Source organism: Procambarus clarkii, chromosome 9 (assembly GCF_040958095.1).
Source record: "Procambarus clarkii isolate CNS0578487 chromosome 9, FALCON_Pclarkii_2.0, whole genome shotgun sequence".
NCBI classification, from domain to species: domain Eukaryota; kingdom Metazoa; phylum Arthropoda; class Malacostraca; order Decapoda; family Cambaridae; genus Procambarus; species Procambarus clarkii.
The window spans coordinates 18,356,607-18,376,552 of record NC_091158.1 but is presented as its reverse complement, the minus strand read 5'-3'; the positions used below and the strand labels follow the sequence as shown (position 1 = coordinate 18,376,552).

The following is a 19,946-nucleotide window of genomic DNA, read 5'->3' as shown; positions in this document are numbered from 1 at the left end:
CAAAAGGTTCACACACACACACTATGGCAGTCTCCAGCCACTACAGCAGCAGGTGGACCTCCACCCACTACAGCAGCAGGTGGACCTCCACCCACTACAGCAGCAAGGGGGACCTTCCACCCACTACAGCAGCAGGGGGACCTACCACCCACTACAGCAGCATGGGGACCTTCCACCCACAACAGCAGCAGGGGGACCTTCCACCAACTACAGCAGCAGGTGGACCTGCCACCCACTACAGCAGCAGGGGGACCTCCCACCCACTACAGCAGCAGGGGAACCTCCCATCCACTACAGCAGCAGGTGGACCTCCACCCACTACAGCAGCAGGTGGACCTTCCACCCACTACAGCAGCAGGGTGACCTTCCACCCACTACAGCAGCAGGTGGACCTTCCACCCACTACAGCAGCAGGGGGACCTTCCACCCACTACAGCAGCAGGGGGACCTTCCACCAACTACAGCAGCAGGTGGACCTCCACCCACTACAGCAGCAGGTGGACCTTCCACCCACTACAGCAGCAGGTGGACCTCCACCCACTACAGCAGCAGGGGGACCTCCCACCCACTACAGCAGACATTACAGCAGACTGTAATATCCTGCTGGGCGGCTCATTGCATTGCAACTAAGGACTCTCAGATAGCACAAGGAAGTTAAAATTTTTGCCACAATCTCTCAGTTTGGGAATAGACTAATTTTTGGTATGAATAATGAAGTGGTCTTGGTGCAGAGCTCCAGTTGTGGGGAGTGGTAGTTGTGGGGGGGGGGGTGGTAGTTGTGGGGGGGGGTGGTAGTTGTGGGGGGTGGTAGTTGTGGGGAGTGGTTGTTGTGGGGGGTGATAGTTGTGGGGAGTGATAGTTGTGGGGAGTGGTTGTTGTGGGGGGTGGTAGTTGTGGGGGGTGGTAGTTGTGGGGGGTGGTAGTTGTGGGGGGTGGTAGTTGTGGGGGGTGGTAGTTGTGGGGGGTGGTAGTTGTGGGGGGTGGTAGTTGTGGGGGGTGGTAGTTGTGGGGAGTGGTTGTTGTGGGGGGTGATAGTTGTGGGGGGTGGTAGTTGTGGGGGGTGGTAGTTGTGGGGAGTGGTTGTTGTGGGGGGTGATAGTTGTGGGGGGTGATAGTTGTGGGGAGTGATAGTTGTGGGAGGCGGTTGTAATGGTTATTGTGGTGGCAGTTATGGTAGTTATTGTGGTTGTTGTTGTTATGGGTTGTTGTAATATAATTACCTAGAGGGAACAGGGGTCACCTAGAGGGAACAGGGGTCACCTAGAATGGACAGGGGTCACCTAGAGGGAACAGGGGTCACCTAGAATGGACAGGGGTCACCTAGAAGGGACAGGGGTCACCTAGAATGGACAGGGGTCACCTAGAATGGACAGGGGTCACCTAGAAGGGACAGGGGTCACCTAGAAGGGACAGGGGTCACCTAGAATGGACAGGGGTCACCTAGAATGGACAGGGGTCACCTAGAAGGGACAGGGGTCACCTAGAATGGACAGGGGTCACCTAGAAGGGACAGGGGTCACCTAGAATGGACAGGGGTCACCTAGAATGGACAGGGGTCACCTAGAAGGGACAGGGGTCACCTAGAATGGACAGGGGTCACCTAGAAGGGACAGGGGTCACCTAGAAGGGACAGGGGTCGCCTAGAAGGGACAGGGATCACCTAGAAGGGACAGGGGTCACCTAGAATGGACAGGGGTCACCTAGAAGGGACAGGGGTCACCTAGAACGAACAGGGATCACCTAGAGGGAACAGGGATCACCTAGAGGGAACAGGGATCACCTAGAAGGAACAGGGATCACCTAGAACGAACAGGGGTCACCTAGAAGGGACAGGGATCACCTAGAAGGGACAGGGATCACCTAGAAGGGACAGGGATCACCTAGAGGGAACAGGGATCACCTAGAAGGAACAGGGGTCACCTAGAAGGGACAGGGATCACCTAGAAGGGACAGGGATCACCTAGAAGGAACAGGGGTCACCTAGAAGGGACAGGGATCACCTAGAGGGGTTCTGTATACATTTGGGAATGACATCTCTCCTACCTTAATTATTATTCATATCTTGGTCAGGTGAGGACAGAGGTACGGAGCAGCTGTCCGGGGTGGACTACAGGTGCTGTGAGGCCAGGCTGGAGGCCAGGCTGGAGGCCAGGCTGGAGGCCAGGCTGGAGGCCAGGCTGGAGGCCAGGCTGGAGGCCAGGCTGGAGACCAGGCTGGAGGCAGGATCTAAACCATTATTGCCTGCTACATCAACTTCAACTCAGGCAAGAAGGTCAGTGATCTGTCAAGCTAATCTGCTCCTAATGAAGACCTGTTTATGTGTGTGTGTGTGTGTGTGTGTGTGTGTGTGTGTGTGTGTGTGTGTGTGTGTGTGTGTGTGTGTGTGTGTGTGTGTGTGAAGAAATTACTGTGTACATACGTACTTTTGAAAAACAATAAGTTTTAATTAACAAGGAAGGATAAGTCCTCCTCGCCCTTCAATACAAACATCAGCTGAAGGCCGCCACATATACTCTTGATAAACATATTATGATTAATATCTTGACGATTCTTCCTTCTCTCTCTCTCTCTCTCTCTCTCTCTCTCTCTCTCTCTCTCTCTCTCTCTCTTCTCCTGCTAGGAAATCAGAGTCACCACTGTACCCCGGGACACTACACGATACATAACACATAATACAGCTCGTCAAAGGGTGTTTAAAACCTACCTTATTTAACCTAACCTAACCGAACCTAACCTAACCTAACCTAACCCAAGCTAACACGTCCCTAACTAGCAAGATTTTATGTATATAAAAAAAACTGTGTTGAAGTTTTCTGTTACAATTTCTCTACCACACATCAGCTGCCTATGGTCCGTGCACGTAGCATTGCAATCCTGGTAGGCACACGATGCTCGCCTAATCTAACATTACAGAACACGTGAATAGCACATTTTTGTAGTAGGGTACTGAAGACTCCCTTCTAGTTGGGTCTCCTTAACTCGCTGCCTCTACATTGAGCGAGAAGCGCCAAGCTATTACGTCTATCCAGCACTCGGAAGAGATATGAGAGAATAGGGATGGGACAGTAGGGACGGAGGGCAGGAATGGTGCCCAACCACTTGGACAGTTGGGCGATTGATCACCGACCAGCAAGAAGCGAAACCGTCGTTCTACCGTCCAGCCAAAGTGGTTGGACGACAAGTCAATAACACAGATACAAGAAAATTTGAGTACTAATAAGATTAGTACTACACACGTACTCACACGAGAATGCTTCTATATTCCGTATGGAAACCGTATTTATTGACAGTTTAGATATGCATAGAACGACTCAACGTTCCCAGAGTGGAGTTCAGACAATAGAAGCAAAAATAAAATTGTCAAACACAGGTTATTATAACCGAGGTTATACTCCAGACAACAGTGTAGTTAACCCAGCAAGTTTGACCCAGTCAGGCCCAGGGGGCCAGATTTACGAAGCAGTTACCCAAGCACTTACGAACCTGTACATTTTTTCTCAATCTTTGGCAGCTTTGTTTACAATTATTAAACAGTTAATGAGCTCGGAAGCACCAGGAGGCTGTTTATAACAATAACAACAGTTGATTGGGAACTTTTCATGCTTGTAAACTGTTTAATAAATGTAACCAAAGCCGTCAAAGATATTGAGGAAAGATGTACAAGTTCGTAAGTACTTGCGTAACTGCTTCGTGAATCTGGCCTCAGGCAAACAGCGAGAGAGAGAGAGAGAGAGAGAGAGAGAGAGAGAGGGAGAGCGAGAGAGAGAGAGAGAGAGAGAGAGAGAGAGAGAGAGAGAGAGAGAGAGAGAGAGAGAGAGAGAGAGAGAGAGAGAGAGAGAGAGAGAGAGAGAGAGAGAGAAAAAGCGAGAAAGCATATGCATTACGCAAACAAAGCCAAGCATTGCTCTTGTTTTAAGGAGAACGAACGAGGATTTGCTTACAGAAGATGAACCAGAAATTAGCAAACATTTTGAATGGAACTCCAACTGCTTTGTCTTCATCGCGAGTCAACATGAAACTATGCATTAATTTTTTTGGGGGGAGAGGGCAGCTAGACAACATCTATAACATTCCTAACCAGCAGCTGGATGCTAGATATTAATGCCTACATTAGCAAGAGTCTGCAAAAACGTAGCCCACAAAGACTGAGCGCAATAAAGGTGAGGAGAGAAGAGGTGAAAAGATAACTAGAGGAACTGGATATATAGCACGAATTAAGGCTCTGGCACCAGATCCCCTTTATGGGCTATTCATGCCCGTGCCACCTCTTGGGTGGCTTAATCTTCATCAATCAATCATCGGACTAGACTTAATGTCATCATTGATGATTACAAGACTTAGCTGGGGTCCTGAGCCTTCCTCCTACCATGCTTTTCAACACGTTGCTACACTCGAACGAGGCACCAGAGGTATGGACCAGAATTAAAGTATGGAGTTGTAATGTAGTTTGTTGTATATATATAGGAACTACATTTGTGCTGCCTTCCCCCACCTCTGGTAGTTCGTGGCGGCTATAGTGAGTGGTTGTAGTGGTGGTTGAGACAATCAAAAAAGCATCAGGAGGCTGTGGTGGTGGTTGGTGGTTGTGGTGGTTGGTGGAGCTGGGGTGGGGGTGGTAGGTCTGGAGACACTGAAAGGGGAAGCGAAATCAGATCAGGAGAAGGAGGAGAAGAATCACAACTTTACGTGAAGAAAGCCAAGATATTCCATGATGTTCTCTCTCCCTCTCTCTCTCTCTCTCTCTCTCTCTCTCTCTCTCTCTCTCTCTCTCTCTCTCTCTCTCTCTCTCTCTCTGACTCTTCTCGCCTCGGCCTCATAAGGATTACCAAGTCACACATCGATAAATATTCATGACAAGGGAATGTGTGTGTGTCGGTCATTTGAATACGTTCATGCCCGGGGGAGATGAGCAAGCAGGAGGTGTGTGCTGGTGTGTGTGTAGGTGTGTGCTGGTGTGTGTGTAGGTGTGTGCTGGTGTGTGCTGGTGTGTGTGCTGGTGTGTGTGTAGGTGTGTGCTGGTGTGTGTGTAGGTGTGTGCTGGTGTGTGTGTAGGTGTGTGCTGGTGTGTGTGTAGGTGTGTGCTGGTGTGTGTGTAGGTGTGTGCTGGTGTGTGTGTAGGTGTGTGCTGGTGTGTGTGTAGGTGTGTGCTGGTGTGTGTGTAGGTGTGTGCTGGTGTGTGTGTAGGTGTGTGCTGGTGTGTGTGTAGGTGTGTGCTGGTGTGTGTGTAGGTGTGTGCTGGTGTGTGTGTAAGTGTGTGCTGGTGTGTGTGCTGGTGTGTGCTAGTGGGTGTAGGTAGGTGTAGGTGCGTGCTGGTGGGTGTAGGTGGGTGCTAGTGGGTGTAGGTGGGTGTAGGTGGGTGGCAGCAGGTGACAAACATCATGCAGCAGATAGTACTCAACATCTGACAAGCAGGACTATGGCTGGCTGGCTCAGTAGTTTAATCGTACCGGCCCAGCATCATCCCCCCTCAAGATACAGAGTTCGAACCCCGCTGAAGACAGTTGCCTCCAGGTGGAGTTGAACCGGCCAAGAAACCTCCCCCCCCCCGCCCCCGGCAGGTTGTAAATGCCCAACTGGCTCCCAGATATCCAGTCACGTGGACTAGACGATATCTTTCAGGTGAAAGAAGGTACCACTTAGTCGGTGATGTGGTGGAGGCTGACTCCATACACAGTTTCAAATGTAAATATGTTATGAGCCCAATATATATATTAGGCTCAGGAATATGTACACCGGTTGACTGACGGTTGAGAGGCGGGACCAAAGAGCCGAAGCTCAACCACCTCCAGCAAGCAGAACTAGGTGAGTGTAACCAGATTATTGCTTCTGCTGCTATTGTAACTATTCCTAGTATTGTGCTACAACCTAGCGGAATCTACTACCACGATTGCTACTCGTATGGGTCCTACTACCACTACCACCACTACTACTACTACTACTACTACTACTACTACTACTACTACCACTACGGATAACGTCACAAGAACACGGTCGTAGTAAAGCACTTATCTCAAGGTTCTCCTCCTCACGTGTCCAAAGCAACTTGGTGGGTCGAGAGGTTGGTTGCTGACATTCCGGAAGCGATTGTGCCCACCGGACGATCCCTATTGGTCCTCAGCCATCGTTCTGAGGGGGGGGGGGGAGGGAATGGAGAGGACGGAGGGGTAGTTTGGGGGTTTGAGGGGCTCGGGGTCGTGTGGGGATTCCAAGAGATTCGAACCTGTGACACTGTAACCCCCAGCACGAGAATGGAATCGGGGAAGGAAGGAGGGGGGGGGATGTGGGGGAGGGGAAGGGGGGGAGAGGCCTTGGCCAATAAATTAGCTTCTATAATAGAGTGAAAGTGTGGGCAAAAATTGGTGTGACGCGGCAGTAATTGTTCGTCATAATTACAGTTTGGGCTGATTGTTAGACGAATGACCCTTCAATAGTACCGTCCTAGCCAAGTCGACATTCCATCCCTAGGCTCAGTTCCCAGCCAAGTCGACATTCCACCCCTAGGCTCAGTCTCGAATACACAACTCTTCCCTTATTCCATACAGCCACTGCAACCATATACAACTGACTTAATAACTACAATTGCTGTATTACTACAACTGCTGTATTTCTACAACTGCTGTATTTCTACAACTGCTGTATTTCTACAACTGCTGTATTTCTACAACTGCTGTATTTCTACAACTGCTGTATTTCTACAACTGCTGTATTTCTACAACTGCTGTATTTCTACAACTGCTGTATTTCTACAACTCTTGTATTACAACCAGTCTTACCAAATTCAGGACATCATCTTCTACTGTCACTGCAATAGCATGAATGGAGAAGTAATTAGGTCCACAGTATTTAACTACATCGTCCGCTAATTACAGAAAACATTGCAACAAAAAAATGATTGTGGCTGTTAATTTTTGCAATTTGAAGGCTCGAAGGTCGAGTGAAGAGTTTCCTATTGGTTGTCAAGCTTCAGGGGGGAAGAGAGAGAGAGAGAGAGAGAGAGAGAGAGAGAGAGAGAGAGAGAGAGAGAGAGAGAGAGAGAGAGAGAGAGAGAGAGAGAGAGAGAGAGAGAGAGAGAGGGGTAACACCTGAGAGAGGAATACATCTCCAGCTAAGATCACTGCCTTGTTACCTAACAATGGTTTCTTTACGAGTGTAATGGGCTCTCTCAAGACGGGAGCAGAACGATGCTCTTGAGTGTGAGAGGTGGTTGGGGGGGGGGGGGAGTGTGAGAGGTGAGGGTGTGAGAGGGAAGAAGAGGTGTGAAAAGTGTGACAAATGTGTGTGTGTTTGTGCTCATCTAGTTGAGCTAGCGTGGTCAAGTGTGTGTGTGTGTGTGTGTGTGTGTGTGTGTGTGTGTGTGTGTGTGTACTCACCTAGTTGTGCTTGCGGGGGTTGAGCTCTGCTCTTTCGGCCCGCCTCTCAACTATCAATCAACTGTTTCTTCTACTACTACTACTACTATTTTCCACCCCCCCCCCCCACAACCCCCCCAAGAAGCAGCCCGTGACTGCTGACTAACTCCCAGGTACCTATTTACTGCTAGGTAACAGAGGCATAGGGTGAAAGAAACTCTGCTCATCGATTCTCGCTGGCGCCCGGGATCGAACCCGGGACCACAGGATCACGTGATCCTGATCCGGCACTCATCTTTTCATCTCCTTCCCTTCAGCATCATCTCTCCTTCATCTCCTTGACGTCCATGACAGGGGGCCCATGAGTCTTGACGTACATGACTCATGGAGATGGGTCATATTTTGCCCAAACCCCCCTGCAGTTTTAAAAATATATGAAATGTCGGAAATTTGGCTCCTCAGTGTGATTTTTGAGCCGAATTCTGACTCTCTGCCCCTATTTTCATTTTCAAATTACGACCTTTTATACCGAAAATATGCTAATTACTGAAAACAGCGATGGGTCATATTTTGCCCAAACACCCCTGCAGTCTTCAAAATATCTGAAATGTAGGAAATTTGACTCTGTGTGTGTGTGTGTGTGTGTGTGTGTGTGTGTGTGTGTGTGTGTGTGTGTGTGTGTGTGTGTGTGTGTGTGTGTGTGTGTGTGTGTGTGTCCTCATAACTCAACACTACCACTGATAACTGCGTTACAGCCAACCATTACAACCATTACTATTGCAACCATTGTCAACCATTGCTATTGCAACCATTGCTATTGCAACCATTGTCAACCATTGCTATTGCAACCATTGTCAACCATTGCTATTGCAACCATTGTCAACCATTGCTATTGCAACCATTGTCAACCATTGCTATTGCAACCATTGTCAACCATTGCTGTTCCCTATTACAATACCACAATATGTCTACAGAATGGCAAAAGGGAATTATATAGATGCGTTTGATTTCCGTCTTCTGGTTCTTGTATTCTGTTGTATTTGGTTGTATATCAAATAGCTTTATATTGTAATTTTCATACCTCTGAATTCGTTGTATTATTTTGCATTTTACTGTAATTGTATTTTTGCCATAATTCAATTTTAAATAAAATACAGCATTTTATACCGTTGTATTATGTATTTTCGGAATTATATCATTCTCTTTTACCGTGACTCAATTTTATTAAAATTTTCAGCGTAATTGTACGCTAACTTTTCATTTACGTTGAATTAAAATATATTTGAGTGTGCTATATTGAAATATAAAATACTGTACTTCACTGTAATATATACTACAGTACTGTACTATTGTATCATATTGTATTGTTGTATTGGTTTTTACTATATTATTATATACGAATAAAATAATGATTTTTTAAATAATACAGTAAAATCAGTATGGTAACAGTCGAGATGTTACACAGACGGGTACAGAGACGGGTACAGAGACGGGTACAGAGACGGGTACAGAGACGGGTACAGAGACGGGTACAGAGACGGGTACAGAGACGGGTACAGAGACGGGTACAGAGACGGATACAGAGACGGGTACAGAGACGGGTACAGAGACGGGTACAGAGACGGGTACAGAGACGGGTACAGAGACGGGTACAGAGACGGGTACAGAGACGGGTACAGAGACGGGTATAGACGGATACAGATATCCGGGAGTCGGTCGGCCGACGGATACAGATATTGGGAGTCGGTCGGCCGAGCGGACAGCACGCGGGTTTGTGATCCTGTGGTCCCGGGTTCGTTCCCAGGCGCCGGCGAGAAACAATGGGCAGAGTTTCTTTCACCCTATGCCCCTGTTACCTAGCAGTAAAATAGGTACCTGGGTGTTAGTCAGCTGTCACGGGCTGCTTCCTGGGGGTGGAGGTCTGGTCGAGGACCGGGCCGCGGGGACACTAAAGCCCCGAAATCATCTCAAGATAACCTCAAGAAAATCATCTCAAGATAACCTCAAGAAAATCATCTCAAGATAACAGACGGATACAGGAGTAAACGGACGTCTCTCATTGGCTGGCTGAGAGCTGTCCCTTCCCAAGGCTCATGCTGTATTATATTGTATTAGGTTGTATTAGGTTGTATTAGGCCTTACCCTATTAATTCTTCCCTGGAACACGACCTATCAGTCTGTTGACAACCATGTACCCAATTACTGCTGGGTGAAAAGGCGCGAAAAGTAAATCCTCCGTGGCCAGCATTCGAACCCAGATCAAGTTGTTAGCAAAGCGAGTGTGTTACCACCACACCACCAGGGATTGTCGCGCATTCTCACTGATCGGTTGGGACAGATCGTGTGGTGTAAACACATAGTTCTGTCTAGGTCCTGTGGCTGGTAGGGTAATTAAGTGTATAAGTTGGCTGTTAGAAACTAGGCTGTTAGCGTGCTTGATATGAAGGGCCTCGGCTATGTCTGATCTTCTTTTGTCCTGTCGATTATTTCAGTGTTGTTGCAAATCTCTGGCGCCTCATAGCTGGGTGGACAGCGCTTCGGATTCATAGTCCTGACGTTCCGGGTTCGATCTCCGGTGGAGGCGGAAACAAATTAGCAAAATATTTCTTTCACCTCTGATGCCCTTATTACCTAGCAGTAAATAGGTACCTGGGAGTTAGACAGCTGCTACGGGCTGCTTCCTGGAGGTGTGTGTAACAAAAAGGAGGCCTTGGTTGAGGACCGGGCCGCGGGGACGCTAAGCCCCGAAATCGTCTCAAGATAAGCAGACCATCTTGAGATTGGGTAGAAATGATGTCAGCCATAGTTTCTTGTTCCAGTGTCAGGAACTTTGTCTTACTGAAGAAAAAAAAAACTCCAACTGAATTGAGAAATTTAATAGTAAAAAAAACATTTTAATACACACACAGGTACATTAATACACACACAGGTACATTAATACACACACAGGTACATTAATACACACACAGGTACATTAATACACACACAGGTATATTAATACACACACAGGTACATTAATACACACACAGGTACATTAATACACACACAGGTACATTAATACACACACAGGTACATTAATACACACACAGGTATATTAATACACACACAGGTACATTAATACACACACAGGTACATTAATACACACACAGGTACATTAATACACACACAGGTATATTAATACACACACAGGTACATTATTACACACACAGGTACATTAATACACACACAGGTACATTAATACACACACAGGTACATTAATACACACACAGGTATATTAATACACACACAGGTACATTAATACACACACAGGTACATTAATACACACACAGGTACATTAATACACACACAGGTATATTAATACACACACAGGTACATTAATACACACACAGGTACATTAATACACACACAGGTACATTAATACACACACAGGTATATTAATACACACACAGGTACATTAATACACACAGGTATGTTAGGGAAGACCCGTCCTAAGCTTGTATGTTTGCTCATGTATGCAATTTCAGCTTTGAAAATTAATTAAAGGAATAATTAGTCTTAGTTTGACCGAGTAGCAACTCTGCTGCTAATTTCGGAGACGACAACGAAAAACTGTGGAAATGATCAATGCTTTTCTAATTGCATCTGCCTGGGTTGTTTACCGTGGAACTGCGCTTGGTGAGGTCGGGGGAGGAGGCGCACACACAAACACACGCACGCGCACACACACACACACACACACACACACACACACACACACACACACACACACACACACACACACATCTCGAGAATACGTTAAAGAATGCATTTGGTAATTCCTTTAAAAAAAAGTCAAATTTTACCAAGGTATAGAGGCAGACAGGAGTGTCGAGGCCTCGCTCCTCAGTGCACGGCTGCACTCGAGTGCACAGAGAGTGCAACACCTTCACACGTGAGTGCAGATTACACATTCCTCACCACTCCACCATTCAACACTAACCCACCATCTCACCTTATCACATAACAGATAATTACACAATTAACAACAAGAGTGAAAATTATTTCAACGAGCGTTCAAAACAACGACCAGAGAACACAAATATAACAACGAGAACATTGATAACAGCACTCTAATAACGAAGCAAGAACAATTAGAACAATGATCATAAAGGTAAACCTCAAAAGGAAGGAGTTGGATGGAATCTCTCGAGTTTACTTCCCTTTCCTCCTTATGTTCTTCCTCCTTCTCTCTCCTCCTCCTCTACGTGCCTCAGAGTTCCGCCATTACACAGTGCGCAGGTAAATTACAGGTAAGAAAAGGTAGAAGTCCCGAGGCTAATTGATAGGGCTTCCGGACGAAGCCTCCTGTAATCCACCAGGCAGCTGGAGGCTTATTGGGGGTTGTCAAAATGTAAACACAGCCAGGGAAAGTAATTAATGTAATCCAATGTACTCCCTCTCTCTTTCTCTCTCTCTCTCTCTCTCTCTCTCTCTCTCTCTCTCTCTCTCTCTCTCTCTCTCTCTCTCTCTCTCTCTCTCTCTCTCCCATTTGCCAATATTTATTTTTCATTCCTTTTACATACGACCGGAAAATCAAATGAGCAGATAGAGAAATAGATCATACATAGCTCAAGGTCCTCGCGGTCGAGCGGATAGCGTTCGGGATTCCCAGCTCATGAACCCGGGGTTCGATTCCCGGACGAAGCAGAAACAATTGGGCAGAGCTTCTTTGACCTGATGTTCACCTAACAGTCAATAGACGCCTTGGAGTTTGACAGCTGCTTAGACAGGATCTTGGGGATGTAAATATGCGTGTTTAAGGAGATAATTATATAGAAGATATGATAGAGGAAAACAGATCTGGAATTAGTAAATTAGACTAGAAAGACGGGGTCCAAGAGCTAACTTCTCGATCCTGTAGGCACAAATGGGCCAATTCATACACTAATTGCCCACACATGCAAATTAAAAAACAAATACATTGGCAAATACAAATGCCAAACGCACTCAAACGCAGCTAACAAAGACACACGCAACACACACACATCAACAAGCACAGGCAACACAAACACTTCAGACACATCGACAAACAAAAAAATGGCAGCCATGAGCAAAATGAGAGCAATTGAAGCAATTACAAAGCACAAGCCAACTAACGAACACTCCGCGAGAGACAGACACGAGCGACTAACAAACGTCTATTGTTAGTGTTCAACTAGTTCTCTGGTTTACCGGTTGGCGTAATAACTGGATGGATGGATGGGTGGATGGGCGGTTGATAGGATGGCCTGATGTGCAGCCCATCACCCACATATGACGTACACGCAATCACCCACATATGACGTACACGCAATCACCCACATATGACGTACACACAATCACCCACAAGTGACGTACACGCAATCACCCACATATGACGTACACGCAATCACCCACATATGACGTACACGCAATCACCCACATATGACGTACACGCAATCACCCACATGTGACGTACACACAATCACCCACATATGACGTACACACAATCACCCACATATGACGTACACGCAATCACCCACATGTGACGTACACACACAATCACCCACATATGACGTACACACACAATCACCCACATATGACGTACACACACAATCACCCACATGTGACGTACAGCGTCACATGTGGCTACAGACGACCTACATAAGGTACACACACACACACATATATACCTGGCCTTTAACTCCACCCCTGAACTCTGTAATTAACTCGACAGGTTAATTATACGACTTTTTAATTAAGATGGTTTTCTTGTTTTTGTTGTCTTTTGTTGTAGGTGTTTATGTATTCACGTGTTTTTGTATTATTTTTAATTACAGGTGTTTCGATGCTCAGGTGAGCCGCATAGCATAGTTATTGGAGATAACTTTGCTATAATGTGTAAATTTTAAGCCTGAGCAGAACTCAAGGTGTTTTACACACACACACACACACACACACACACACACACACACACACACACACATACACACACACACACACAAAGCGTTATACGACAAAGAGTGCCGGGAAGACGGGACACCACGAGCGTAGCTCTCATCCTGTAACTACACTTAGGTAATTACACTTAGGCTTTTACACATATGGAATGTTGATATCTTTGTCCATTTGTTTACACTTTTCCTCCGAGGATGCTAAAGTGCACTTTAGCCAAGTGATTTAGAAGGAAACAAAAATATGGAGCTATATTTTCCATTAGTTTTCAAAGTGAAGAACATGAAAAATATGTCCTATAATCATATTCATAAACCCTTGTCCACATAAACGTCTGCTTCAGCAATATACATACATATATATATATATATATATATATATATATATATATATATATATATATATATATATATATATATATATATATATATATACTATTAAAGTTAATTAATTTGTAAACAGTTGTTAAGAAGCAGACTGTAAATTCTAGTTTTACAGTCTGCAGACAAACAAGTTTTGACTGCAGTCTGCTCTAGTTTTATAGTAAAAAAAAAATAATAAATAGCTAACTAAAGAACAATTAGAACATACGAATGGATAATGAGAACTTCAGAAAGCCTATTGGCTTATAGGAGGCAGCGTCCATATACATCCACCCAAACATTACATATATATACACATGTATATGTATTATACATGAAGCCATACAACGAGCATACATCTGCCTCGTCACCCCAGTGAATTCTTCAATAAATCAACCCATTTCCAAGCAAGTATTTCCCCAATTGATTTCCTGAACCTAATATTATCCAATGAATATCCACTTTTTCATGTTCTATTTTGTATAGTTAAATGATCAAACCTTAATCGTATATCCTCCTATAACATACCCCTGTTATCCACGTTATCCACTTTAGTCAGGCCACACACGAACTTTAAAAGCAATAGGTCATAGATTTAAACTAGCTAAACACAGATGCCGAAGAAATATAAGAAAATTCACTTTCGCAAACAGAGTGGTAGACGGTTGGAACAAGTTAGGTGAGAAGGTGGTGGAGGCCAAGACCGTCAGTAGTTTCAAAGCGTTATATGACAAAGAGTGCTGGGAAGACGGGACACCACGAGCGTAGCTCTCATCCTGTAACTACACTTAGGTAATATCCCATCCTAACTCTCCGCCTATCAAGAGGAACGGTAAAATGACCATTTTTTTCAATTTCTTTAAACAAAATAAGTTTTCTAAATCCCGGGATTAAATTTGTCCTTCTGGGCATACGTTATCTTGAGGTTATCTTGAGTTGATTTCGGGGCTTTAGTGTCCCCGCGGCCCGGTCCTTGACCAGGCCTCCACCCCCAGGAAGCAGCCCGTGACAGCTGACTAACACCCAGGTACCTATTTACTGCTAGGTAACAGGGGCATTCAGGGTGAAAGAAACTTTGCCCATTGTTTCTGCCTCGTGCGGGAATCGAACCCGCGCCACAGAATTACGAGTCCTGCGCTCTATCCACCAGGCTATGAGGCCTACGTTCGTGTGTGTGTGTATTTACGTCTATTCTGACGTGGAACACGGCAACTCAAGCAGATGAATAAGACGTTAACAAAAAATATATTAAGGTGACGCAAACAAAGAAATTATTACTCGAGAAAGCAGTAACAAAAACATAACTTGATAATCTACATAAACTCTCAATGATACAAAATGAGTTACCTGCTAACAACAGGTAACTAACTAGCCACTAACTACTCATGGTAACAATAACAATAAATTAATAAACAATGAAACATACGCGAGGCGGATTTATAATGAGACAAACAAAACTCACCTGTCAATGGAATTAAAATTTGGGTGTAAACAATGTTGCCTCATTGAGTGGGGAGAGGTAGGGGGTGGGGGGGGGAGGAAAGGTAGGGGATGGGTAATGGGAAAGGGAGGAGATGGGTAAGGGGGGGTTGAGGGTGAGGGAGGGAGATGTAATGGGTTACCGCTGGTGGTGATGAATGAGTCGGGTCTGTTTCTCACTCACAGCTAAATGGGCAATTTCTCATGCCAGATTTGTCAAGAATGAGGCATGAGAGTGAGTGAGTGAGGGGGATGAGGAAAAGGGGGGGAGGGGGGGTGGTAAGGAAAGGATTGGATGAATCTGGTGATGAGAAGGATGGATGAGTGATGGGACTAGTAATGGGGAACGGCTGGTGATGGAAAGTTGACTTATTAACATAAGAACATAAGAACAAAGGCAACTGCAGAAGGCCTATTGGCCCATACGATGCAGCTCCTATATATGACCCCCCCCCATAATCCCACTCATATAACTCATTATTTTGTTCATTAACTCATTATATTTTGTATCTTGTTCAGCATAAATCAGGCCACTCATCCTGTAGCTCAAATCCTTCAATGTGTAATCATGTTCCCGCCAGTTATTCCATGATTGTGTATTATACCTTGTAGAAGATTGTTATATCCGGTTTGCAGTGTTGAGACCACCAACCAGCCACTATTGCAACCTTGCAAGATGGAGGGGGGGGGGGGTAGGGGTAGGGGGGTGAAGGGAATGGAATATGTGTAGACAGCTACCAGGAGAGACACGTCTTTCTTTAGCCATCTTATGATATTTATCGATAATTCAATTCGGAATTGATGCTAAATTGATGTTTTCTCGTCTCAAAAGTCTGTTGCATTGATGGTTGGTGAATATTGGAGTCTTCGTCGTGTGTGTGTGTGTGTGTGTGTGTGTGTGTGTGTGTGTGTGTGTGTGTGTGTGTGTGTGTGTGTGTGTGTGTGTGTGTGTGTGTGTCGTCTACATATATGCGTGCAGTGCCGGCTGCAACGTTGCAAACTCCACACAAACTCCCTGGCCAGGTGTTCCCCAAGTCTTGACTGAACATGAGAGCTATTGTTGAGCTAAAAATACAATTACATTCTTCCACTAAATGTATTGTATGTCCTTTGTATATATATATATGTCCCGCCCATGTTCCCTCTGATTAAAATAATCCCGTCATCAGAATGATGGATAGTTCAGGGGGGTTATGATAGCTCCCAGGGTACAGCTCCCAGGGTACAGTTCCCAGGGTACAGCTCCCAGGGTACAGCTCCCAGGGTACAGCTCCCACGGTACAGCTCCCAGGGTACAGCTCCCACGGTACAGCTCCCAGGGTACAGCTCCCAGGGTACAGCTCCCACGGTACAGCTCCCAGGGTACAGCTCCTACGGTACAGCTCCCACGGTTAGACATTGTAAACATTTCCTCATTTGTTTTCACTCTACCATGACACCATACCAATCATACACCAATCCCACAAACAAAAACAGCAATTTCACAACCATACACCAATCCTAAAGAAAACAACAGTCATACAAGCATACATCAATCTCACAAAACAGAGTATTCATACACGCCGGCCAAACAGAACTCATCATTAACAATAGACTTTGTCACTAACAATGTTTCGTACGTATAAAACAAATACAATTAATATCGAAGTGTTGACGCCGCGAGAGGTTGGGCAGGTCTCCTTAAACACGATGTTTACATGTATCTCCAACACTCGCTCAAGCGCCCCTTGTCCTCTGACGCTCCTCCAACACTCACTCAAGCGCCCCTTGTCCTCTGACGCTCCTCCAACACTCACTCAAGCGCCCCTTGCCCTCTGACGCTCTTCCAACACTCACTCAAGCGCCCTCTCTGCCCTTTGACACTCTCCAAACACTCACTCAATCGCCCCTTGTCCTCTGACGCTCCTCCAACACTCACTCAAGCGCCCTCTCTGCCCTCTGACACTCTCCCAACACTCACTCAAGCGCCCCTTGTCCTCTGACGCTCCTCCAACACTCACTCAAGTGCCCCTTGTCCTCTGACGCTCCTCCAACACTCACTCAAGCGCCCTCTCTGCCCTCTGACACTTCTCCAACCCTCAGGCAGTCTTTCAACACCCAAACATTTCTCTATAACACTAAAGGTTACCTAAACACTGATGTCGTCACGATGCTCACGTGTTTCGGACCAGCCCCCTGAAGGCTTGTTGAGCGCCGTTACGTTAATGTTATAACCCTGCAGAACACCTCGGCCAAACACATACAGATGTTGACACGAGAACTTTTACGTTCTTCAGGCTCCGACGATGGCGTTTCTCGAATGATGAGGCTTCAAACACCATCAACTCTCTTCCACACCCTCTCTCTCTCTCCACACCAACGCTTCCTCCCCCACTTCCCCCTGCTTCTCCTCCTCTTGACAAGGAAGCAACCGGCCGCACCAGGAATGCCATCTTGAAATTTCTCTGGAGCAGGTAAGACTCGAAGGTGAATAATTGAGGCAGCAAACACGAGAAATAATGGCAGACTGCTTTGGTGACGACCTAATGAAAAGCGCAAATATTAGTTAACCAAGCCTAGCACACGCCTCACTGACGATGGGGGGGAGGGGGGGGTTAAGGGAGGGGTTTATGGGGGGTGGGGGTTGAATTACAAGGTGGGGGTGTATCATGTTTGTTAGGGGGTGAGGGGGGGGGAGGTAGTGATTGGTGATTATATCTTTTGAGTTTGTTGTTGTTGTTAAAGATTCGCTACCTGGAACAAAGTTCCAAGTAGCACGGGCTATGGTGAGCCCGTAGTGCCTTTTCTATGCCCTATCTTTTGGCGTTTTGGTTGTGGTGTTGGCGGTGATGCTGGTAGTGACGTTGTTGATGTGGTGCTGGTGATGGTGGTTGTGGTTTTAAAATGGTGGTAGATGTGGCGGTGGCAACGCTCGCGGGCGTATGGTAGCGAGGGTGTTGTGGTAGCCGTTATCAAGGTGGTAGCCGATGGTTCCTTATACATTGTCGTTATTGTTCCACAGGTTCGGAATGACAGTGGTAGATGGTTGTGGCAGTGGTATATATATATACCACTGTGGCACTGGTATATATATATACCACTGTGGCACTGGTATATATATACCACTGTGGCACTGGTATATATATATACCACTGTGGCACTGGTATATATATACCACTGTGGCACTGGTATATATATATACCACTGTGGCACTGGTATATATATATACCACTGTGGCACTGGTATATATATACCACTGTGGCACTGGTATATATATATACCACTGTGGCACTGGTATATATATACCACTGTGGCACTGGTATATATATACCACTGTGGCACTGGTATATATATACCACTGTGGCACTGGTATATATATATACCACTGTGGCACTGGTATATATATACCACTGTGGCACTGGTATATATATATACCACTGTGGCACTGGTATATATATATATACCACAACCATTGCGTATAATGCATAATTCAAAAGACTAAAGAATGCACTCGCCTGGTAAAGCAGCAGAAGTCTGCAGTCCGCAAAACAATCAAATATTCTCACCATTTGCGTTATTGCGTCAACAATCATCCACTTATCTACCCCCCCCCCCTCTCACAGGTGGGGGAGGGGGCGGGGGAATGGTCCGAGTGTAAGGGTCTGCGTCATAATCTCGGCCGAGCCTTACTCGGAGGCACTTAAGTGCATTCTGGCACGATATAATTCATTGTTGAAGCTCCTGTTATCCTTTCGATATTTTGTTGTCTCTGGCTATCTGTCTCTTTTATATCGCTTTCACGCTATCTCTACGTCTGTGCCTTTTCATATCTCTCTGTCTCTGCGTTGCTATCTCTCTCTCTCTCTCTGCTGTCTCGCTGTTTCTTATTTCCTTATTCTGAATCTTCCGTCCTCTGTATTATGGTTAAAGCAAATTAAAAACTGAAAGAAAAATAATGATGAAGCATTGTCAAAAGAAATAAAAATACAATAGCGAGACCGGAGAATACAAGAGCGAGACCGGAGAATACAAGAGCGAGACCGAAGAATACAATAGCGAGACCGGAGAATACAAGAGCGAGACCGGAGAATACAAGAGCGAGACCGGAGAATACAATAGCGAGACCGGAGAATACAATAGCGAGACCGGAGAATACAAGAGCGAGACGGGAGAATACAAGAGCGAGACCGGAGAATACAAGAGCGAGACCGGAGAATACAAGAGCGAGACCGGAGAATACAAGAGCGAGACCGGAGAATACAAGAGCGAGACCGGAGAATACAAGAGCGAGACCGGAGAATACAATAGCGAGACCGGAGAATACAAGAGCGAGACCGGAGAATACAATAACGAGACCGGAGAATACAATAGCGAGACCGGAGAATACAATAGCGAGACCGAAGAATACAATAGCGAGACCGGAGAATACAATGCGAGACCGAAGAATACAATAGCGAGACCGGAGAATACAATGCGAGACCGAAGAATACAATAGCGAGACCGGAGAATACAATAGCGAGACCGGAGAATACAATAGCGAGACCGGAGAATACAATAGCGAGACCGGAGAATACAATAGCGAGACCGGAGAATACACTACCACATCAACATTCCTTCCTCATAGGTCATACATAATTTATTTATTAAATTCACGATGCAGTACACCGTTAATATTGTAGTTTGCATGATAAATACATCTCAATAAACGCTTCCTTTCTTAATTATAACTAGCCGTTACAACTTGCAGGTGTGCAGAGAGCTCTGCAGGTGTGTATAGAGCTCTGCAGGTGTACCGAGAGCTCTGCAGGTGTGCATAGAGCTCTGC

General features: G+C 45.8%; 1 protein-coding gene across 1 annotated transcript; it reads left to right on the top strand.

The window, feature by feature from the left end:
• Nucleotides 1-161: 161 nt before the first annotated feature.
• On the top strand, nt 162-19,616 carry LOC123766280 (uncharacterized). Its single transcript, XM_069321396.1, has 3 exons — nt 162-592; nt 8,799-9,119; nt 19,115-19,616. The coding sequence occupies exons 1-3, from the start codon at nt 162-164 to the stop codon at nt 19,614-19,616; spliced, it is 1,254 nt and encodes a 417-aa protein (XP_069177497.1).
• Nucleotides 19,617-19,946: the final 330 nt, after the last annotated feature.

Bases quoted from the DNA above. Each gene is read 5' to 3' on its own strand.
- LOC123766280 (XM_069321396.1), top strand. From the start codon at position 162: ATGGGGACCTTCCACCCACAACAGCAGCAGGGGGACCTTCCACCAACT. The intron at 593-8,798 runs GTAATATCCTGC...GTATGGTAACAG, and splicing joins AGCAGACATTACAGCAGACT to TCGAGATGTTACACAGACGG. The intron at 9,120-19,114 runs GTTTGTGATCCT...AAAATACAATAG, and splicing joins GCCGAGCGGACAGCACGCGG to CGAGACCGGAGAATACAAGA.